Genomic DNA, 22,833 nt, shown 5'->3' on the forward strand with positions numbered 1-22,833 from the left:
GGCCAGAGCCACTGTCTGCCCCTTCCCCCTGCAGGGCCCTGCTGCTCGCCAGCCTCTGTGAGGGAGCCTGGGGAGTGGTGGCCCAGTGCAGTGCAGTGTGGCACCTCAAGCCCTGAACTCCTAGTCGAGAGCAGAAGGCTTTTCTCCTTTGGGAAAAGAATGCCGGGCACCAGCCAGCACTGGGGTTGACACTGGGCTGGAAAGAACAGCAGCCTGAGCAGCTCTGGGGGGAGTTGGGTGTAGGTTCTGCCTGGTCTTTCCCTTTCCTGCCCCCCTGCCCTGCCCCCTTTTCCCTGTAAACAGACCACACTGTGCTGCTGGTTTCTAGCCAGAGGTGGTCCCTTAGGTTCCGAGAACTCGGTCTGCCTTGGTATCTGTCGTGTGTCACCTCCTAGACTCCCAGGTGAAGGTCCCCCCCCCCCCCCCCCCGAGGGGCCAGCCTTTCCTGGACTGCTTTCCCCAGTGCCTCAGAAGCCACCAACCCCAGGCCCTGTCACAGCTCGAGGCCCACAACCTTCCCCCGTGTCTACCAAGGATTGCTTGGCACTTGCTCTGTAGCAGGCTCTGCTTTGTGCAATTTGTTCAGAAATGAGTACAGCACAGTTCTTGCCCCAGCTCCCAGCAATCGGTGGAGGAGACGCATGTAAATGCATGCAGTGCGCGGGTTGCTGCAGCGAGTGCAAGTGTGTGTGAAAAGTAGCCTAGACTCGGTGTGTTCCGGCTCAGGCTGACGACTGGGAAGGCTCACTGGTCAGGGAAGCCTTCGTTCCAGCAGGCTGTTAAACTGGTAAAGCTCCATCGTTTTTTGATGACAGACCCGGGGAAGAGGCCCTGTGTGCAGAAAGCAGCATGTGTAGTATGGCAGTGGCGTGAAGCCAATGCTGGGGGGGAAGTAGAGGGTGGGAATACAGGGGATGAGGCTAGAGAAGGTCAGGGCCAAATCCAACAGGCCATCAGCTACCAGGTGAGAAATGGACCTGCCTCGGAGGCAGTGGGGAAGCTGCTTGGTACAGGGTGGGCTGACGGGCACAGACAGAGGATAGGGGCAGTGACGTTGCTGGTGGAGACCTAGAACAGTGGATGGGGCTGAATTATGGCCATGGCAGGGCGATAGGCTTAGGAGTGGCCCAGGCAAACCTTGGAACTGGTTGTAGAGAGGAAGAGGTGGCAACTTGGGGGCAAGACGAGTGAAGGTCGAGGGGTTTGGAGTTAGAGCGTCAGGGAGCTCATAGTTCCCAGCAGAGGTGGGATACAGAAGCAGACTGGGTGTTCAGGACACACAAGGATGGAGGTGGTCAGTGAGAAGCCAGTGGGTGTGCTCCAAGCACAGGGAGCAGGTGTACTGCAGACTCCAGAGCTGCTTGGACTTGGCTGGACCAGGAGCCAGGTTGGGAAACCTCTCTGGGCCTGAGGCACCTCAGCAGTTGAAGGAAGGGGTTGGACCTGCCAGCAGATCTGCTGTCTTAGAAGCAACCGAGTTTCCCAAGTGCAGACCCCCAGCTCAGCCTCAGGTTCTGATCCCACAGGTCTGGGTGGGGCCCAGAGTTTGTGGTTCAACCCAGCATCATGTGGGTTCAGAGCTTCTGCAGTGAGCCAGGTCAGCCCCACATTACAGAGCCGACAGGAACCAAAGACGGGGTCCCCCACTCAGCCACAGGCTGTTAAGATTCTCCAGGACACTGTCTCATTGCATTTATTCACTCAACAAATCTTTATTGAGCACCCACTAGATGTCAAGTACTGGGGATCCCATAGTCCCTCTGGAAACATACTTGAGGATCAGGTCCCAGCCTTTGCCCACAAACTTGCCCTCTGCCCAGGCTCTGGGGTGATGGCAGGGCCTGTGGAGGCCCTGAGCCAGGCTGTTCAACCCTATGGGGAGCTAAGTGGGAAGTTCCTCAGAATGCGTCCCCCAGTGGGATCTTGGAGCTGGCCAAGCTGAGTGACCGCTCTGGGCTCTTCGGCCGGCAGGACCTTCATGGAACGACTGAGCTGTTGGAGGGAGAGACGTTGGAGGTGGCCGGTGGTGGTCGCAGGAGGCTGAATGGGAATGGGTGGGGCTCGGGGGATGAGGATTCAGTGACTGACTTTTGCTGATGGCCTACTGTGTGCCACACCTTGGAGACATTATGTATGTGCCTTACCTCACAGATGAGGAACCTGAGGCCCACAGAGATTAGTGACCTGTCTACCTAGCAAGAGGCAAGGTAGGGACTTGAACTGAGAGCTGACTCCAAAGGTCTGTGCCCACCTTGGGCAGTGGCACTAGAACAAGATGTGATTTGGCACCTGCTGACCTACATCGATAGTAAAATCCAACGAAAAACCTCAGCGTGGAGGTTTCTGGCCTAGTCAGGAGCTGGTGCTGACGCTCAGCCCTGGAACTAATGTCCTTTGTGAGGTGGCCCTGGGAGTTGGCAGCAGTTCCGTCCTGCTGGGGGAGGGGCAGCAGAAGCCGGGATCCGGACCTGCGCAGGAGATGGCTCTGTTCTCCAGGGCCGGGCTGAGCCTCTGCCTCCTCTCCCTCCTCCTGGCAGCTGCACTCCTCCACCCCCAGCCGCTGAGGTAACTCCCAGGAACACAGAGCCAGGGCTCAGCAGGGCCTGGGGCCTGGAAGGTGGGGGGCAGCATGGCAGAGGAGGAGAGGCTGGTGTCATCCTGGACCACTCCCTGCTTCACGGGGAGGTGATAGTGGCCTTTGGGGCCAGCGTTGAGCACCCCACCATCTCCCACAGGCCTCAGCGATCCGTTCCCGAGCAATTTTCAGCCCCCTTGGAACTCTCACAGCCACTGTCTGACCTGTTGGATGGTAGGATCCCGCATCCCTCCCCTGCCCTGCCTCCCCTCCCCTGAGGAGACATGCGCTAGGGGAGGGCATCCAGGTCCAGCCTCAGGGTCGTCTTATCTCAAACAGCACCTTTCAGGGGCGACTTCAGCAGATTCAAAACCAGAGTCTCCCTCCACGCATAGCCTCTTGTCTCTCTTAGACTATGGGATCCAACCCAAGCACCCAAGGCGACGAGGGCCTCGACCCCTCCTCTCCCGGGCCCAGCAGCGCAAGCGGGACGGACCAGACATGGCTGAGTATTACTTCGACACACGCCGGTGATGGGAATCACTTATAAAGCTATTCTGTGCAGTAAAGCCTCGGGCTTTCCTGGGATGGGAATGAGCTGAGCATGGGAAGGGTCCACGTAGATACACCCACTGCAGTCCAGACAGGAAATGGCACTTTAATAGTTGTGGCCAGGGTGACAGGACCAAGATGGGGCTACAGCCAAAGCAGCCAAGAGGCCGGGCTGGCCCGGGCCAGTGGGGAGCCGCCTTTTCCTGCCAGGGTGGGGCCCTGTGCAGCTCTCTCCTTCCTTGAGGGGCCCCACAACTGCGGGGGCCAGCATGCCAGCGAGGTTGGAGGTGGAGCCAGCCAGAGGCCACACAAGTGACAGCTGGGGACAGGGATGCACCTTCACCTGCTGCTGTTCCCTTACTGGAAAGTCCTTAGGAGGAGCTGGTCTCAGCCTGAGCTCAGGGCCTTTGGTTGGGGTTGGGAATTGGGGGCAGGTTGGGCACTTGCAGGTGGCATGGGCTTCATCAAGGCAGAAGAGAGCCAGAGGCCCTGGCAGGGGAAGTGTGGCCCAGGATGGGACAGAACCCTCCGCTCCTGGATGGGCATCCTTCCTGGCCACAGGCCTGACCAGCCCTGCCCCCACCCAATCCCCGGGCAGCCTGCTCTGTCCTCCATAGATGAATCTAACCCCTTATATTACAATAAACTGCATTTGCCTCTCCCCATAAGCCCCACCCTCCCACCCTCGGCCGATGGCCTCCACTTCCCCACCCTCTGGTGGTGGCGGGTGCCCCTCCTCAAGCAGTGCCACGTCCTGTCAGCAGCCAGCTGTCCTGGCCCTGGCCTGCGGGCCCGGGGAGGCAGAGGGCAGGCAGCGCTGCTACTCCAGGTAGATGTCTTCTGTGGGGCAGGTGTACTCCACAAACTGCTTGTAGAACTGCTGGAACGCTCTCCTAGGAGGCAGGAGACACACGCTGACGGGGGAACTGGAGCCTCAGGGTCCCTGGGTGGGCTCCAGTCCCCTGGCTGCTCAGCTCTGTTCTCTACAAACTGTTTCCTAAATGAGACTGCAATTGGCGAAAGGGTCTAACAGCTAAAACGTGTGGAAGCTACTCCTCAAGACCACGCAGGCCTCTCTCGAGGTCCCTGCACTGTGACCTGGAGGCGGTGTGCAGAGCTGGGGAGGGCTGAGGGTGAGGCTGAGGATTGTGCTTGAGGGCTTGAGCCTGGGCCGGCTGGCGTGCCTGCGCTTGTAGGGACACACACATACGTACCCCACGGATTCCGCCAAGACTTTGGTAGATTCTTCAGACACAAAGACGTGGCAGGCAAGACGGTGGTCAGCAGGGTGCTTAGTGATAAACCCGAAGTACCTGTGGGAGGACAGCAGTCTGTCTGGGTAGGATGGGGCTCAGACCCCTCCAGGCACATTCGTGGCCCCATGTCTCTGACATAATGGCTCCAGACCAGCCCACACCTCGGCCTCTGCTCCTCCCGACTTACTTGTTGTTCTTCGGATGGTATCCACAGAAAGAGATGTTTTTTAACTGGAAAAAGTGGCTACATTTATTCCCCTACAGGAGAAAGAGTAGAAGAGGGTGGTCATCAGCCTGCAGGGGGCAGAGGAGGGAGACCCGGTGGGCGAGCCGGGATGGGGCCAGGGGGTCACCTTGGCCTCCTGGGAGTCATCAGCCTTGACGCCTATCTTCACACCCCTCACGCTGATCTCTAGGATGCAGCTGGAGGGTGGGTTAAAGTGCACGGTGAGCCGGCGGGTGGTGGCGATCTGTGGTGAGGGACAGGAACATCAGGCGGGGGTGTCCCTCTCCCAGGAGAGGGTGGGGACTGGGCTGGGGGTGGGCACCCGCTTCAGGGGAGCAGGAAGCAGGTACCTTTTGCATAGCGGCACAGAGGACGTCATTGCCCTTGTGGTAGGGAACCTGGACAGAGCCCAGGAACTTCACCCGAAACTGGTCCACCCAGTCGCTGTTTTTGGTCAGGGCTGGAAAGCAAGCACGAAAGTGAGGCACGGCAGAGCCAGCAGAGGGTGCCACCATCCACGTATGTCCCAAACTGGCTGGGCTCACTCTAATCAATTGTGAAACTGACCCAAAGTCACCTCTGCTCGGCCCCTCCCTGGGTGTTGAGGTCTGGAGCATAGGCTCCCCTGGCAGCGAGTCAGGGCAGGGGAGATGTGTGGCCCGGGGGCATCAGGCAGGGGAAAGGAACACTACCTGCCATCTGTTCAGGCTCCTTGGTGACCTCGATGGCGTAGTAGGCAGGAAAGATGCCCCGGGCCCCCGTGCGCATATTGTAGGCCTCGTACCAGTAGTCCTCAGCCTGTAGCTCCACCAGCAGGGGGTCGTCCACTTCCAGCTCAAGTTCATCTTCATGTCGAGGCACAAACCTGTTCCCAAAGAAGGCACATGAGGACTTCACCACGGGGCCTCTCCAGCCAGGCCTTCCATCTACTCCCCACCCTGCTCTGGCGTCTGGGAGCTGCACTGACATCATTAGTTCAATAAACATTTGCAAAGCATCTGTGAGCCTGTCAGTGCTAGCTCCTGGGGGAAACCAAGTCAATCAGATATGCATCGGCCATGGAGGAACTCAGGCCACGGGAGGAAGTGACCGGAGCCACTGATAACATGTGAGAGGCGATGGGAAGCAAGCACTTCCATGTGGAGGGGAGGGAGGGTGTGGGTTTGCTGTGGGGTCAGGTATCGGGTGCTGGGCGCCCTCCTGGGCTCTGGTCCCGTGCATATCGGGTGCTCGCTCCTGTGCTCTGGCAGCGCAGCAAAGGCCACACGGCACTGAGAACATCTGCTCCAGCACCCTGCTCACAGTTCCGAGAGGGTAGACTGTCCCCTGGGGCTGAGAGGACGGATGAATGCCAGTGGCGGGGTTGGGTTTAGGCCAGTGGTTCTCAACCTTCCTAATGCCTCGACCCTTTAATCCAGTTCCTCATGTTGTGGTGACCCCCAATTTCATTGTTACAAATTGAACATAATTAAAGCATAGTGATTAATCACAAAAACAATATATAATTATATATGTTTTCCGATGGTCTTAGGCGACCCCTGTGAAAGGGTCGTTTGACCCCCAAAAGGCTCGCGACCCACAGTTTGAGAACGGCTGGTTTAGGCCATGTGGTGATGGCAGAGGCAGGGAGGCCAGCCCAGCTCTGTGCTCTCACCTGAAGATGGCCCGATGGGTCTGCTCCTGCTCCTCCCCGTTGATGACACAGGAGAAGAGCCCAAAGGATTCCGCACCTACGGATGAAGGGGACTGGCTGGAGGAGGAAGGTCCCAGCTCTGGTCGAGTTTTGAGGGGCAGGTGGAGAGCTCTCAGTCCTGATGCCTTGAACTGGATGGGCCTGAGGCCTCCTCCCAGGAACACCCTCGTTTCAGCTCTTCCCACCCAGGTCCCCCCACAGCTCCCGCTGCAGACTCACTGGAGGAGCGAGAGCGGCCACTCATGAAGACGTTCAGGAACTTCTTGGAGAAGTGGACGTCGGGCTCGTCGGGTGTGGAGTCCTCGGAGAGGCAGGCAGAGGGCCTCGGCCGGGGCGCCTCCTCATATTCTTCCCCAATGGCCGACTCGTAGGGCGAGGAGGCAGAGGCGCAGTTGTCATAGACAGTGGCCGAGTCACTCTCGTCACTGTAGTCTCCGAAGCACGGCCGCAGGCTCACCAGCTCCAGCTGTGCGTGCTCATCCACCACCAGCGTGTACTTGACCGAGTCGTAGGACAGCGCGCTGGTGTCCGAGCTCAGAGAGGCCCGTGGAGGCGGCGGCGGCTCCCCCAGGCTCCCCCGCCACCCTCCACCTAGTGGCTCAGCCCGCTCCGGGGAGGACAAGCAGTCGAAGCCCTCATCCTCCTCGCTGATGGAGGGGTGCGGCCGCCCTGCTGTTGAGGGGTAGGCAGCAGGGTCTGGATCGGAGCTGACCGACATCCGGCTCTCAGCTGGCGGCAGGAAGGCAGAGGTGGGCTCTGCAGGGTCTGGGGGCCTCTGCACTGGTGTCAGGTAGATCTCCTCAGTGGCCTCCAGCCTCACATCTGCCTGGTAGTGGATGCGGTCTCGATGCGAGTGGCCCCGACCACCAGGTGGAGCAGCCTGAGGGACACTGGGAGGCGCCATCTGGGTGGCAGCACTGCGGCGGCAAGGGCTGTCGGTGGAGGTGCCTCGGTCTGTAGTGGGAGCGGGGCTGCTCTGGGGTGGCAGCTCATCGCTCAGGCAGATGTGTTCGTGTGCAGGTGTCTGCTCCCCTGCAGAGCAGGCAGGTCAGAGCTGAAGGCAGGTGCCCTCACCCTTGGTTCCCAGGCTACCTGCTCCCCACACTCAGCACTTTTACTCAGCATGTCACGCAGAAGCAGGCCCAGGGCTGGTTCCAGAGCCAGCTCTCCCTCGTGCCACAACTGACCTCAGATGGGGCCACTCACAGCTGTGGGATAGGCAGTTTACCTCTACTCACAAGCTGGAGACTACTGGGTTTGCTCTCTGTATGGGGACTGGGTGAGGGCCGGTAGGAGTCCAGGTAAGGGTACTGACTTACCTGTCTTCAGGGGTGAGGATGACCGAGACACCCGATCCTGCCAACTGTGCTTCTTGCCCAGAGAATTATTATTCAGCGTGTCCTGTGCAGGAAACAAAAGGCCCTTGTGACAGAAGCAGTCAACAGTGCCCGGCACAGAAGGCCCTGGCCCTGCCCCCAGCAGGCCATCCCTAGGCCCTTTGCCGCACCCTCCCCCCTCCCCCCCCACTTGTCCAGGGCCTCACCCAAACCCTCTCTGGAGTAGGCAGGATGGGTGGCAAGTCCCAGCCCACCCAGCCAGGCCTAATGGCTCTAGCCAGCCCTTCCTCCTGGCTCAGGGAAGCTGGCCAAGCCTTAGGGCAGGGGTTCTTAACCTTCTGGCCCTTTAAATACACTTCCTCATGTTGTGACCCAACCATAAAATTATTTTCGTTGCTACTTCATAATTGTAATGCTGCTACTGTTATGAATCGTAATGTAAATATCTGATATGCAGGATGGCCTTAGGCGACCCCTGTGAAAGGGTCTTTCGAACCGCCAAAGGGGCCGCGACCCACAGGTTGAGAACCGCTGCCTTAGGGAGATGCTCTTATCAACCTCCATAAAAGAGGTGATGGCCGATGTGTGAGCTGGTGAGTGGGGGAGGAGGTGGGGAGAAGCAGGAGCCATCTGGGCACAGAGTCAGCCCCCTAGTTCCAGACACTGAGGATTAGGTAACATGAAGACTCTCACGTCCAACCCAAGTCCCTGAAGCTCAGGAAGCTATGGCCTAGGGAAGGGGCAGAGGCAGCTGCAGAGCCTGAAAAGCGCACGAGGAAGGGTCTCCCGGCAGCTGGCCTGGGGACTGGGGATGAATCATCCACATGACGACTCCACAACGCAGTTCCATCGGCCCCCCAGGAGCACATGACTGAGGAATGACTGATGTGGTTGTCAGAGGCCCTTCTTGCTGGATCTGCTGGGCTGCCCATGCCACATTCTCAGCCCCCAGGAACCCTCTCCACAACGCCTGCGTACAAGGCTCCCTACACGCAACTCAGGCCCCCTTCCCTGGGAACATCCTCACAGGCCCTCACATTCATGAATTTGGCTGCCAAAATCCACCCCTGAGGATCCTGGGAAAGGAACCAATCCTCTCCCAGCAGCCCCTGCACTCTCCACCAACAGCCCACCTCCCTGAGCTCCTCCGGACCCCTCCTCACTAGGCCTGGGAGACAAAGGGCCACAGCCACTCTCCCCCACCCTATCCAACCCTCCTTGGCATCCAGCCACCCAGCCCAGGGGCCCTAGGCCCCCAACTCAGCCGAGCAGCTCCACCTCCCATCTCTCCTCCTCCTGCCTTCTGGGAATTCCCAGCTGCCCACATGCACACCGGCTGCTGCCTCTGAGCTCCCCATCCCCAACTCTTACAATTCCCCATGACCTCCCACCACACCGGCCGCTTCGAATGACCTTTTCTCCAGGCCCTGCTTCTTGTCCACCTTGCCAGGGACCCCATACCCTAAGCAGGAAACCTGCCGCAGCCTGAGGTCCCTGGCTCCAAACCCTTGCAACCCCTCAAGCCAGTTCTCTTAATGCCCCGCTCCTCTCCTTGCTCAGATCTCGGGGCCTTCACGCCTCCTCTCCCTACGAAAGATCTTACCTGCCCCCGAGACCACTTGCCCACGGACCTGCCCCCTGGGAAGCCCTGGAAGATCTCACCGGCCGGAGACCTCTCCCCGCGCCAGACCCGCAAGTTCCCGCTCAGCACCTCCTCGCGCGCCCACCTCCCGGGGCCTGACCCCGGAGCCGCCCCTTCAGCCCCGCCCCACGCCGCTCGCGCCCCACCTGAGACCGCGGCACCTGTGGGAAGAGGTTGAGCGTGGTGGGCCGCTTGGGTCGGTACGTGTCCCCGCCGCCCTGGCCCTGGCCCTGGCTGCGGGGCGCCGGCTCCTGGCGAGGCTCGGCTTCGGGCGGCCCCGCTCCCGGACGCCGCGCCGCGCGCTCCTCCTCGTCCTCCTCCTCGTCGTCCTCGGCGCCGGGAGTGTCCCCCGCCGCGTCGATCAGGTCCATCTGCAGCATCTCGGCCTGCAGCCGGCTCCCCGCGCAGCCGCCGCCCCCCGACAGCAGCCCGGCACGCGGGGGCTTCGCCGTGCAGACGGAGGGGTGTCAGGGGGCGGGGCCCGGCCGGGGCTGGGGCGGGGCCGAGGCCGCCGTGCACCGCCCCCCGCCCCGGCGAGTCCATTCCGCGGCCGCAAAGAGGGGGAGAGAGGGAGCGGGGCAGGAGCTCGGGGAGAGGGGGCCGCGCCCGCCCACCACCCGCCAGGAGGCGTGAGGCCGCTTCCTCCCCACTCCAGCGAAGCCTCTGACGGTCCACACCGCTCCCCTCCCCACGGCCCCCCGCTTCCTGACTCTTTGCACCCTCCCGTTCCCTTGGCAACAGCCCGTGACCTCACCCGCCTAGTAAGCGGAGCCCAGAGTGAGGTCACCGCTGTTGCCATGGGGAGGAAGGGTCGCCTAGGAGTTCGCGCCCCGTAAGGGATCGGCTGGGGGTTAGTATTTGGAGGGGGCAGTGAGGAAAATGGGGAAAACAGTCTCAGTGGGGCGAGGGGTTGCGGAAGGGAAGGGCCGCAGTGCAGACCGGGGGATCTGAGCGCGGCTGCAAGAGGGATGCTGAAAGGGAGGGGCAAGTGCGGTCTCCGCCCTGGCAGGGGCAGACCCCACCCTCCCGTCCACAGGCCTTGGCCCCTCCAACCTGATGTATACCCTCGGCCAGTCTAACCTTGAGAGTTCCGAGTCCTATTCCAGTTCCAGCTCTACCACTAACTCCCTGGCACCTGGGGCAGATTTCCTGCCCTCCAGTTCCCTCACCAGTTAAACTGCCTCCCAGACTCCCAGAGAGGTGTGGAAGCCCTTTGGAGCTTTCTAGGGCTCCACAGGGTGTACCCCATGGCCTTGGGGCGCTAGCTGGTTGCAGGACCACCCTCTGCAAGGCTCTGCCTTGTGCATGTTGGGGGAGTGGGCATTGCGGGAAGAGAATAGGTGTATGACCTTAGAGAAACTATGTCAGGGCCCTGGGACCATTCCCCAAGCCCAGAAGAAGTGACCTCTGCCTCCATCCCTTCCTCGCCTGGCCAGAGGGTGGAGGGTTGGGATGCAAGTACTTGAGGGTCATCCTCCCCCACCCACTTGGTTTCTTCCTTCCTGGCAGGCTTACAGAATCTCTTGGGGCAATAGGAGGTCAACACAGAGACAGGAACCCCATCCCAACTCTCCTTTGCTAACCGCTCTCCTAGCACCATGTCTGCTTTGGCCAGTCACCCTCCTGGGGGCAGAGAGAAGCTCTGGACTCTGCAACCAGCCCCATGCTTTGCCTTCCATTTCCTGACTAGTGGTTCCTTCTTTCTATTCTGAAAAGGTACAGATCTCCATCTGATCCCGGTGCCCCAGGTGCTGCGGACCTCCTGGCGGGATTCAGAACGTTAGGGACAGAGAGAGCCATCCGTCCTATGACAAAGCCACGGGGTCAAAAGCAGTAGCAATGCTGGGTGGACCCTCCAAAGGGGCCTTTAGGACTGTGGGCCAGAGAGGGTCTGCGAGGCCATGTGGTGTGGTTTGGTGCAAGGGCAGCAGAGGGAGTGCTTGGCTCCTTCCTCCTGCCCCAGAGCACTGCAGAGCACTCAGACTCCACCCTGCTCTGCCTCAGGCCCTCTGCCAAGGCCACTCCCGACAGGATTTAGGGTCTTTCTCAGCTTTCCCTTAACTAAGGCCCTCACTGTCCTAGACCTCAAGACCTCCTGCCCTCTCCCTTCTAGTGGGCAGTTGAAGGAGCTACCTCCTGCCTTAACTCCTGGCCAAAAAGAAAACAAAAATTCAGATGGAGGCTCAAGATGTGCCAAGCATTGTACTGGATGTTTCCTGTATGCTCTTTCATTAACAAGGGTGCCATACAGACCCTGAAAGCCCCTGAGTAGATTTGGGGGTGCCCTCAACCCTGTCCCTACCCATCCTGCCACTCCACTTGGGCTCCTGGGAGCCCGCCCTTACCCGTAAGGACAGGGTGTCTTTGCACTGCAGACTGATGCCACACTCATCCGTGATCTCTGAGAGGTCTTCATCCTCAAACTCCTCCAGGCTGATATCATGGGTGAGCCTGGTGGGGACAGGAAACCAAAGTTACAACCCAGGGGGAGCTCAGCCCACGGATGTCTCCCTAGTACGTCCTCCAAGGGGCAGCCCCTCGAAGGCAGATCACAGCCCCCAGAGGATGGGACTTGGAGTCCACCGGTGCCAATGCAAGGGGTAACCACCAGGCAGGGGAAGAGTTGTGGGCTCATGCCAAAGGCAGTCTTCCTGGGGTGGCAGTGGAAGGGGCGGCTCCAGGTTACCCCTGCTCCCCCCGGCTGGGAGCTGTCCATCCTGTTGCCAAACTAGAGGCAGTGCCTGGAAGGCCCAGCTGCTCGGAGCCTCAGCTCTGCCAGAGAAATGCCTCCCAGGGTCAAGGCAGGTGCCAAGGCCAGTTCACCCATGGAGAATGCGAAGAGTGGAGAAGAGACTCCGAGGGATGTCCGGAGTCGGGGCTCCCTGTCCAATTCCTGCAGCAACAAAACCCCAGGCACTGGCAGAGCTGCTCCCCGGCCCCAGAGGGGTGCGCCATTCCCCCAGCCCAGGAAGATGCACGCTGCTTGAGCCACAGAGCAAGGAAGGGAAATGTGGTGTCAGTGTGGGGCGTTTCCACCCGTTCCAGGACTGACTAGGCCATTATTCTATGTTCTTGGTCTCATCTCTTCAACCACAAAATCACTTTGCCCAGATATGGACCCTGAACAGGCTGCACAGATGGGGTCAAAGAATTGGGGCTGGAGGGATGGTGAGCTCAGGAGGCAGCACACCCCAGCACCAGAACTAACCAGCTGCACTAGAACCCTCTGCCCCAGGCCAGCCCTGTGCCCCCGCCCACTGCGGTCCCCACCTGCCCCAGCCCTAGGCTCCACCTGGTTTGGTGGGAGTGGGACATTTTGGAGAATTCTGTGGGGAAAGTTGGGAACAATTCTGAGCCTTTTCCCAAATGAGACCAAGAGACTGAGGCTTAGAGCGAGAGACCCACAGTCCAAGGTCACCCAGGAGAGGGGGTGGCCCAGCCCCCAGGGGAGCCTAGGAGGCCCAAGCCCTCTGCCTCTCACCTCAGTCAGCCCCAAACAGAGACTCAGAGCTCAATGGAGCTGCCCCCCCAAACTTCCCCCTCCCCCCAAGCCCCCACTCCCCTACCAGTGCTCCCACTGATCCTCCAACCAGCTGTCATTGTCTGGGCTCGAATCCATCTTCAGGAAGAGCTGCATGGAGAGCCCTGCCCGGCCAGGGGGCTTCGGGGCCCCAGGACCGCCCTCTCATGCCCAGAAGGGTTGGGGGGCCAGGGCTCAGGGCAGGGCTGGGGCCACAGGCCTGGGCCTGCCTTTCCGCATGCTGCCCGCTGCAGAAGCCTGGAGAGCTCATTAAAAATACATGGGCCGGGAGAGGAGGCAGCGGCTGCTGCCGACCCAGGCCCCAGCCCAGCTCTTCCTGGCCCAGCCCTCAGCTGCAGGCAGCTTCCTCCCCCTGTGAGGCCGATGCCCGCTGTCGCTGCCGCCTCCCCGGAGGGATCAGGTTACTGCAATCAATGCTACCAGCTCCACCTGCCCTTCCAATGCCCCTGTCGGGGGCTGGAGTGGCCCCCCTCCCTGGCCCAGGCTTGTAAGCAGATCGCAGAAATCTGGGCGGTTTACCCCCAAAGCCAGCTCCTGATCTGCTTTAAAGGGCCAGCGCCACACTCAGGGTGCACGATGACCAGATGGGGGTGGGGGTGGGGTCCTCTGAAAATCTCCATGAATGGATGGCCCACAGCTACATGCTCAGCCCCACACCTCATCAGGGGGGCTTCTGTAGGCCCAGGCAGTATACAGACAGGGCTGACTGGGGCAGCTCTATTGCCCACTGAGTGCAGCAGAGAGCCCTGCCCCCTGACGAAGGCTCTGTCCTTCAGCACCCAGGAGGTGTCTCTGGGCACACAGCCAGGGAAAGGGCAGACCCTGTGGGCCCTTCGTCACTGGGCTGGAAGGGTGGCCTGGGAGGTGATGAGCCTCTGTCACTTTGAAGTGACATAAGCAGAAGCTGGAAGGCCCCCGGAGGGAATGGCAGAGAGGAATTGGACCAGGGCAAGGGGGCCAGATAGAGGACGTGCTCCTTCAGGCCTTCTCTATTGGAAGCCCCAGGGTAGGTGTGCCAGTGGGGGATGTGAGGACAGCGCAGCCTACAAGCCAGAGCAGCTCTGTTCAGCCAGGCCAGCACAGGGTGGCGTCTCTGGCCCTGAAACCCGGGTGGCTGGCACTAAGTAAACGATTAATACACATGGGCTGCCTGGACAGTCACAGGGAACGCACCCCTGGGACTCAGCCAGCGTGAGGGAACCCTGAGATGCCCTCAGATTCTCCCCGCTCTGCTGGTGACCCCTGCACACATCTACTTCCCTCCCTCACTGCCCAGCCCTGGTCCAGCTCCTGCCCCTGCAGACCTCCCCACTGGCCTGCCTGCATCAGTCTCCCCAAGCCTGCACCACCCCACCCCACCTTCCACTCTCTGGCCAAGCTGTCCGAAACACCACCCCTCTGCCCTCCACCCAGGGGTCCCTGCTGGCAGCTGCCTCCTTGGCCTGGCATCCTAGGTCTCCAGCTCCTCTGTGTCTCCTGCAGCTGCCTCCCCAGGGTCTAACGTGGAGCCTGTGTGGAGCACATGGCAGGCTCTCACCTGCGCTTGCTGGAAGAGGACTCAGTTAAGCCGCTCCTCGGAAAACCCCCTGCTTCCCCCCTCCCCGTGCTAGTGCCTTACAGCCCTCCCGGCCACACTCACTGGTCCGTCCTCCTCCTGCTTGTGGTAGGTGTCTGCCATCTGTGTGGGCGCAAGACAGTGTGGTGCAGTAGACAGGACACCCCCTCAGACACTCCCAGTTTGCTCCAAAGGTGGGTGGAGCTCACATCCCCCACTCGGTGCCCAGCAGGTGATGACTGCAGGTCCCCTCCCTCCCAGCTGCATCTGGACCGCATGCCCCGAGGGCAGAGCGGCAGGTCCTCTTGCAAACACTGGTACTGCTAGATGCTTGTCAACGACTTCCTTAGCTGGCTCCCCAGCTCATCTCCACACCCTCAGACCGCTGATATTCCCACTTCCGGGGATGGCAGGGCTGGGGCCGGGCAGGGACAGCTGTTTCATCCTTCACAGAGGAGGAAGCAGAGGTCACCTGGGGATCAAGAGAACCTGCACTTGACCCCCAGCTCCAGCGGGCGGGTTAAAGGAGCTCCTTATCTTTCTTTTCTCTCATAAGCCAGGCAGGATGGGAGAACGGTCACCGTATCAGGCTTGGAGGCCAGAGGCCTGAGATCAAATCCCGGCTCCACTTACGAGGAGCGGAGCGGCGGCTCCATCTCCCGAGCAGCAGCCGGCCGCAGCCCTGCCTCTCCCTCAGTCCTCACTACAACCTTGGGAGAGGGTTCATTTTGCCCACTTTCCAGATGGGGACTCTAGGCTCAGACATAAGGTGTCGTAGGTGCCCATATATAAAATGGGGCCGCCCACACCTGCTCACACACCTCCAGGGTGCTGGCAAGGATTCACAGAGCAGTATTTGTGAATTGCAGCGCTGTGAGGAGGTGGGGACCAAAGATCAAGGATCGACTGGTCAAGGATCCCCCTTGGCAAGCCACCCCTCTCCCCACCCACCCTGGCCCTGGCCTTTTCTCCTGCTCCTCCAGGCCCCCTCCTCCAGGCTCAAGGAAGACAACCTTGGGCAGGAAGGTGGAGAGAAAAGATGGAGGAGAGGAGGGAGCAGAGGAAGGGAAGAAGGAGCGAGGTTTCCTCTGATCCCACTATCCACCATCCCCATGGAAACCTGAGCCCTGAGCCCCAGGAGGCGGCCTCAAGCTGAATCACACGCCCCCTGCAGGTCTCCATCCCTGGCCTCTAGACCCGCAGACTCAGCAGCTTCCCTTCGCTCAGCCACACCGGTGGGTGAGATGTTCCCGAGGTCTCATCCATATTAACCTTGGCGACTCTGTGTCATGAGTTTGGTCTCTTGAGACTGCCCTGACCTGGGATCTATCTTTATATTTGAGACCCCCCTCTTTGTGTTAACCTTACCCCAGTCCAGGGCCCGGTCCTGCCTTCTGACCCAGCGGTCCCCTCGCTGCATTCTGCACATGCCGTTCTCCACACTCCCACCCTCCCTGAGCCGAGTTCAGACATGAACACGCCTTTTGTGTTCTGTTTATTTCGTGGCCTTTCCCCTTGCCATGTGCAGTCACACCACCCTGCTCTCCTCCTTCCACCCACCGCAGCCCTAGCCCTTTCTAACTTGCTGCTTCAACCCACTAGCAGGCTGAGTTAGAACTGTATGCAAAGTCAGAGTTAGGTGGTGAAGGGCTGAGGCTTTAGCTGAGCAAGGTCAAAACTAAGCCAGGCATTTGGCCGTCCAGAGGCCATTCTTGTCTTCCTGCTCCTGGCTCTCCTGGAGTGAGGTAAGGATGCTGCTAACTGAGTGACCTTGGGTCCTGGCCATGGTGCCCCGCGGGCCCCTCTATCGACAGAGAGCATCGGTGGTCCGAGGGTCCAGCCTCTCTCTGCCTTTTGAGTGCTGTGGCTCCCAGTGGTTCTCAGGACGCCTGTGGATGGGCTGCTCATTTCCCTCTGGCCCCCCTACAGGCCATTCTCCCCTGGGCAACCAAAACCAACATTTGAAAGGCAAATTTAGTCTTGTTACCCCTCCCCAGCTCAGAATCCTTTAATAGCTTCCCCTGTCCCTTAGGGAAAGGGGCCAACATTCTCACCTGAAGGCTCAGCAGAGCCTGCTCTTCCCTGTAGCCTCTATCATCCAACCCCTACCCCGTACCCCATGTCTCCAACTCCCAGCTCTCTAGACTCCTGCCCCATTGGCTCCCTCAACAAAGTCTTCTCTGACCCCCCTGACCAGGCCAAACAGCCCTGATACTGGTCCTCTTAGTCCAGTGGTTCTCAACCTTCCTAATGCCGCGGCCCTTTCATACAGTTCCTCATGTTGTGGTGACCCCCAACCATAAAATTATTTTCGTTGCTACTTCATAACTGTAATTTAGCTACTGTTATGAATCGTCATGTAAATATCTGATATGCAGGATGTATTTTCATTGTTACAAATTGAACACAATTAAAGCATAGTGATTAATTACAAAAACAATATGTAATTATATATGTGTTTTCCGATGGTCTTAGGCGACCCCTGTGAAAGGGTCGTTCGACCACAAAGGGGTCGCGACCCACAGGTTGAGAACCGCTGTCTTAGTCCCTCCTGCTGGGTAGTCCTGATCACTATAATTTCACCTTTGGGTTCTACAAACTCTGGTGGGCTCCCCTTAGGGGCAGTTGGTCCATAGGGTGGGATCATGTCTCTCTTGATGAACCATGTGTGGTGCCCAAGAGGTACTTAATAAATGTTGTTGAGTGAATGAACCACTGGAGTCCCCAGGTCTTTCTAGATCCCCCCTGGAAATCTCTAAGTGAGTTCTCCTTTCACCTCAACTTCCTGTGTGCCCACCCACATCAGAGTCGGGGTAGGATGTGTAGGCCCCTGGGAAGGCAGGACTGGCTGAAACGGTGCGATGGGGGCGAGCCAGGCCCAGCTGCACCCTCAGAACCTTCTCTCCACCCACCCCCAGCTCCGGATGGACACAGGTCGGGCTGGGTTGGTTCCTCTGATCTGGAATTCCCTTCCCAACCATGTCCACATGGGGTCATCTCCAGTGGAAACTGAATCCAACCCAAGAAACCAAATCCAAGCAACAACCCCTACTTGGGGTTACCTGTCTGATCTGGTTAAACTCCATGGTGCCCATATGCTGCAAGGACTCTGGGATTTGACTTTTGGGAAACCCCCTGAGAAGACAATCCTACATGTGGAAAACCTTGTACACAGGATTGTATTCCTCATACCAGCAAACCACGGAAAACAACCACAACAGCCCAGCACCAGGGCTGGCTAAACGGTGCCCACCCAGAGGAGGGAACATTGCGTAGCCTTTTGGGTGAACGTTATGAAGTCTGTGTATTAATGTGGAAAATGGCAACCAATATGGTGAGCAAAAAGCCAGAATGCGTGTCCTATGGTTTCACGTGATGAATCACACACAGGAAGCAACTGGAACAGGAACGAGTGGTGAGGTGTGCTGGGACCTGGGTAGGGATGTCCTCTCTGAGGCGTCAGTGGCCATCTCTCTCTCAAAGATGAGACTCCCACGGTCTTTGGGCTCAGCCAATCTTCTCCAGCCCCAGACCCCAAACCAGCTGCCTACTTGAATCCACCTTTTGGGTCCCCCAGTGACCACCGACCTAGAATTCAGCAGGTCAAATAATAATTTCACCTCCCTGCTCGCCAAACCTCTCCTGTTGGGCACCACATCCCGAGGCACTCAGAAGCAGCCAGGACCCCTGCCTCTCCCCACTCCTCACACCAGATCCCTCACCAGCAGCCCACCCTCCACACCTTCCTCACCGGAAGGATGGCCAGCGGTCCCCTGCTTCCCCATCCACTCTCTACCCAGCGGCCGGGGTGATCTTCCCCACACATGGATCCGATGTGGCTGTTCCCTGCCTAAACCCTGCTGTTCCCACTGCTTGTCAGTGAACAGGCCGGGTCCCTACATGGCCTTCGAGTTCTGCATTCCCAGCTCTCTACACTCGTGCCAGACTGGGTGGCAGACACCCTGCCTCCTCTCTCTGATCTTGGGCCCATGCTATCCCCTCCCTCTTTACCCCTCCTCCTCTTGGGTGACACCCACAAGGCCTGAGCTGAGAGGACCCTTTCCTGACCTGCTGACTCCCAGACCCTGGACCTTAACCATCCACCCCTAACAGCCTGTCCAGGAAGGCCTTGTCCATCTGTCTGACACCACCGCCTGCATGACAACCAGGCCCTGCTTGCCTCTGGAGGGACTCTCTGGGGAGCCTGGCAAAGGGTAAGTATTTGTTGAGCGAACGAAGGACCAGCCAAGTGTGTCCCCCTTGTGAAGAGATAAGTAAGGAGGTCCCTGCACCTCCCGGTGTCCTGTCTCTCATCCCTGAGGCACTGTGTTGGGGTAAGAGCGCCACCATCCAAGGAGTCATGAGGCCACCATCCCAGCTCTGCCACTAACTTGCTGTGTGTTTTAAAAAGTTACGCTTACACTATAATGTAGTCTATTAAGTGTGCAATAGCATTATGTCTAAAAAAACCAAAACCAAACCAATGTACATAACTTAATTAAAAAGACTTTATTGCTAAAAATGCTAACTACCATTTCAGCTTTCAGCAGGTCATAATCTTTTTGCTGCTGGAGGAGTTTGCCCTTAATTTATTAAAAAAAAAGCAATATTTGCGAAGTTCAGAAATACGAGATATGCCTGTAATGAACATGTATCGCTTTCATTTTAAAATTATTGTGTAAATTACACAATTTGTTGTAAAAATAAGAAGTCAAATAATACAGCAGTATGTACATTAAGTACAAATCCCTCCCCCTACATCATGTTCAGAGGCAACTACTAGTAACTGGTTAGAGAATTTATACTCAGAAAAGAGACCCCCACATATTCAGAAAAGAGACCCCCACATATTTATTTACACCAACTACAATGAACTCCCCACCCTTACGGGTCTACAGCACGCCGACCTTCCAGGGAGCTCGCTCTTCAGGGTGGCTCGCAAATCAGACTGCCTGGGTTCAAACCTCAGCTCTGCCACTTACCCCACTTTTTAAAAATATATGTTTTTATTGATTTCAGAGAGGAAGCGAGAGGGAGAGAGAGATAGGAACATCAATGATGAGAGAGAATCATTGATCGGCTGCCTCCTGCACGCCCCACACTGGGGATCAAGCCCAGAACTCGGGCATGTGCTCTGACTGGGAATTGAACCGTGACCTCCCGGTTCATAGGTCGACGCTTAACCATTGAGCAACGTCAGCCGGGTGTTACCCTACTTCTTTATGCCTCAGTTTCTTCAATTGCAAAGTGGGAATAATATGTGACTGGGGTGGGAGTGCTCTTGTGCAAAGAATGCTCAGAACGGTGCCCAGGCAAAGTGAGCACCTCGCAGGTGTCAGCGAGCCCACTGCTATTCTCTGACAACATGCACTGTTATTTTCTGTACCCCAGTAGGGCAGCACCCAATTTTATCCTTAATTAAGAAACCAATAAGGCATCATTGAGCACCTGCTCTATGCTGGGCATTGTGTGAATCAAAGTTTAGGCACTGACTCCTTATGTCTTCTGGAAGCTGATAGTGGTGTTGAGGGCACATGTGCACACACCAGATAATAGTAATAATAATAATTATTATTAATAATAATAATCTATATATATATAAAAGCCTAAGCGACCATTACGATCGGTAGACTGGTCACTATGGCGCGCACTGACTACCAGGGGGCAGATGCTCAACACAGGAGCTGCCCCCTGGTGGTCAGTGCACTCCCACAGCCACCCTCCCATGGTCCCTTCCCCTGGCTGGCTGGCCCCGATTGGCCCCAATCACCAGCCAGGCCAAGGGACCCCAGCTGTGCATGAATTCATGCACCGGGCCTATAATAATAATAATAATAATAATAATAATAATAATAGCAACAACAGCTCTGCATGACTGCAGCCCTCACAGTTCTTGAAACTTTCAACATGTGTTATTTCATCCAAGTCTTAGGATGGCCCTGTGCAGAAACCAAAGCCGGCATTGTGGAGCAGAAGAAGCAGAGGCTCAGAGGGTTAGGTGCCCAGCCTCGAGGCACACGGATAAGAAGGCTAAGCTAGGACTCAAACCCAGGCCAGGTGGATCCACCAGAGAGCAGTAACCATCCAGGGTTACAACGAGCTAGGCTAAGGGATCTGAGAGGCTGGACAAGGGAAAGGGCAGCGGGGACAGCTGGAGCCAACAGGGCAGGCCATGTGGGGCTGGAGACACTGCTCTGATTATTCCCACGAGCCGGCCTTGTCTCCACAGCCAGGCCATGGTGTCCTGGAGGGCCGGCCCATGCCCCAGCCTTGACGTACTGCCACCCTTGCCCACCTTGCCCGGGACTGGACACACTCACTGGCTGGCATCCACCTTGTCACTCTTCTTCCTCAAATGTCCACGACAACCTGCCTGCAGGGGGCAGGGAGGGATGGAGAGCACTGTCCCCTGGGGACCAGGAGGCAGCTGAGGGGAGGCAAAGCCGTGCTCTGGGCCAGAGGCAAGACCTGCAGGTAGAGTGGATTGAACACACAGACCTGGATCCAGTTCAGCCTCAGGCTCTGCCTTACTCGAGGTCCTTGGGCAAGCCTCCTGCCTCCCTGAAGCTCAGCCTCCTTGTGTGGAGAATGGGTAGACCAATCCCCACGCCCAGGGTGGCTACGAGAGCTAAATAGCCAGCACTGGGAAACTGTTTGAACAGAAAGGGGCTATTTAAATGCCCGCTGGTACGGAGGGACGGCTGACACTTGTTAACCACCAGCTTAACAGGTACATAAGAGACCAATAATATTAATAGCTCACCAAAGAGATGGGACTCAAGGAGGGCAAACATCTGCCCAGGTAATGCAGCTAGAAAGGGGTGGAGCTAGGATTTGAACCCAGGTTCCCCTAAGCCCATTGTACTCCCATTGCAGGGGGGCCTCCAGGTAGGAGGGCAGTGCCTGTCCAGAGGCAGCGTGTGTCCTTCCAGGTGGAGTCAGTCTCAGACCTCAGCCTTGTTACCCTGAGGCACTAATCACAAAGGCCCCAACCCTTGAGCCTTCAGGCCTGGCCTCCTCCATCTGGTCCCCTCCCGCTGGTCTTCCCAGCTCAGCTCAGGGCCTCAGGGGAGGTTTCTAGCCCTGATGATGCCATTAGAAATCCACTGGGGTCCCTGCCCACCTGAGGGCCAGGCAGCCAGCAAGCCCCTGGTGGGAAGAGGGGCTGGCGCCAGAGCCCAGCTGGGGCCTGGCTGGGGTGGGAACCCCAGGAGAGGGGAAGGCATCAGCTCATTAGATGGAAAAACAATGGGGTAGGTCTAGGCCTCCTTCTCCTAGGCTCTGGGGCAGAGATACCTCCTCATCCTCCTCTCCAACTAAGGCCAGGATTATGGGGAAGGCACATCAACCCTTCCCCACAACACCCACTGTCCACCTCTCTGAAATCCACCTTCCAATTGCCTAGCACCAGATAGGGGGCAGGAAGTGGAGTGAAGAGGAGCTCAGATCAGGGTCCTGGATACTTACTCCAGCAGGGATCCCCCTCCCCAATGTTCCTGGCTGTACCTGGGCCATCCATTCCAGTCTCCCCCTCCCCCAGCTGGGCCTAGGATCTCTGGGCTAAGACGGGGCCTTCTGCACCTGCACACACCTGACAAAGTCGGTGCTTGTCCACATCCACAGAGGGTCCTGGCCAGGCAGGGCTGGGGGAGGGGCCCACGACTCCCTCCTTCCAGCACCAAGGTTGTCGGTTGCCCTAAGAAACTGGGACCCGCGGGACACCCAGCCTTCTCCCATCTTTACGGCAGGCTTCGGCCTGGGCACAGCAAGCCTGCCTGCCTCCTCTGAGAGCTCAACCCGACCCCAGGCCACAAAGTGGGGGAGAAGGCAGCCTCCGCGCCCCCTCCTCCGGTTTCAGCTCAGAATCTCCCAGCCTAGGACATGGAATGGCGGAGGGAGCTGGCTGCACCACGGCTATGCAGCGGCTGTAAGTCTGGACTTGAGGCTGAGGGGGTTCTGGGGGCTCTTTCCAGGGAAGAGACCCCATACCCAGGCCGCCCTCTCATTTCCGGAGGAGGTCTGGTGTGTGTGAGCTGGGGGCGGAGCGGGGTGCGGTGGCGGGCGAGCCGAGATCCGTCCCGGCTGAAGGGCGGGGCGCGGAGGCCAGGGATTCTCACCTGAAATTGGGCGGCGACGCGATGTGGAGCCCCAGGAACGGGGAGGCGGCAGGCGGGGACGCGGCCCCCCCGCTCGGGCCGCCGCTCTCTCGCTCCGCCATTCCCCGGCACAGCCCTGGCCATCCGGGCGGCGCACGGCGCGGAGGCGGCAGTGGCGGCAGCGGAGGGGAAGGAGGAGGGGGCGCGGCGAGAGGCCGCCGCCGCGGCGGGGCTCGGACTTGACCCGGGCGGCCCGGCACCAGCGCCGGCAGAGCGCGATTCCGGACGGCACCCCGCTCTCGGGACTGGCGGGAGCGCCGCCGCGCGCGCCCCGGGCTCTGGCGAGGGTCTCGTGCGCCC

At 58.7% G+C, this 22,833-nt stretch overlaps 2 protein-coding genes across 8 annotated transcripts; one reads left to right on the forward strand and one right to left on the reverse strand.

Moving 5' to 3' along the window:
* The first annotated feature begins 914 nt into the window (after positions 1–914).
* On the forward strand, positions 915–3,109 carry CUNH11orf94 (chromosome unknown C11orf94 homolog). The gene is made up of 4 exons (XM_023756533.1): positions 915–964; positions 2,353–2,565; positions 2,736–2,809; positions 2,988–3,109. The coding sequence occupies exons 1-4, from the start codon at positions 915–917 to the stop codon at positions 3,107–3,109; spliced, it is 459 nt and encodes a 152-aa protein (XP_023612301.1).
* Positions 1,688–22,707, reverse strand: MAPK8IP1 (mitogen-activated protein kinase 8 interacting protein 1). Of its 7 annotated transcripts, none has more exons than XM_006092014.3 (12): positions 22,495–22,707; positions 11,627–11,732; positions 9,428–9,724; positions 7,622–7,703; positions 6,522–7,334; positions 6,264–6,339; positions 5,302–5,474; positions 4,960–5,069; positions 4,737–4,853; positions 4,571–4,641; positions 4,342–4,440; positions 1,688–4,020 (listed from the first exon to the last, which is right to left on the reverse strand). In XM_006092014.3, the coding sequence occupies exons 1-12, from the start codon at positions 22,593–22,595 to the stop codon at positions 3,948–3,950; spliced, it is 2,118 nt and encodes a 705-aa protein (XP_006092076.1). In that variant the 5' UTR covers positions 22,596–22,707; the 3' UTR covers positions 1,688–3,947. The 7 variants fall into 7 exon arrangements, 6 of the variants coding, with proteins under 6 accessions (XP_006092076.1, XP_023612426.1, XP_006092077.1 ...); XM_023756658.1 differs by lacking the exon at positions 22,495–22,707 and adding an exon at positions 14,462–15,054; XM_006092015.3 differs by lacking the exon at positions 22,495–22,707 and adding an exon at positions 12,848–13,132.
* Positions 22,708–22,833: the final 126 nt, after the last annotated feature.

This window comes from Myotis lucifugus, unplaced genomic scaffold (genome assembly GCF_000147115.1).
Source record: "Myotis lucifugus unplaced genomic scaffold, Myoluc2.0 scaffold_97, whole genome shotgun sequence".
In the NCBI taxonomy this organism is placed as follows: domain Eukaryota; kingdom Metazoa; phylum Chordata; class Mammalia; order Chiroptera; family Vespertilionidae; genus Myotis; species Myotis lucifugus.

Excerpts from the sequence above, each read along its gene's own strand:
- MAPK8IP1 (XM_023756658.1), bottom strand. The coding sequence starts at position 14,655 with ATGCGGTCCAGATGCAGCTGGGAGGGAGGGGACCTGCAGTCATCACCT. Across the intron at positions 9,725-11,626 it reads AAGACACCCTGTCCTTACGG|CCCCCGCGTGCCGGGCTGCT; the intron begins GTAAGGGCGGGC and ends TGCACGGCGAAG. Across the intron at positions 7,704-9,427 it reads CACAGGTGCCGCGGTCTCAG|GACACGCTGAATAATAATTC; the intron begins GTGGGGCGCGAG and ends TTTCCTGCACAG.
- CUNH11orf94 (XM_023756533.1), top strand. The coding sequence starts at position 915 with ATGAGGCTAGAGAAGGTCAGGGCCAAATCCAACAGGCCATCAGCTACC. Across the intron at positions 965-2,352 it reads AACAGGCCATCAGCTACCAG|TCAGGAGCTGGTGCTGACGC; the intron begins GTGAGAAATGGA and ends TTTCTGGCCTAG. Across the intron at positions 2,810-2,987 it reads ACTGTCTGACCTGTTGGATG|ACTATGGGATCCAACCCAAG; the intron begins GTAGGATCCCGC and ends TGTCTCTCTTAG.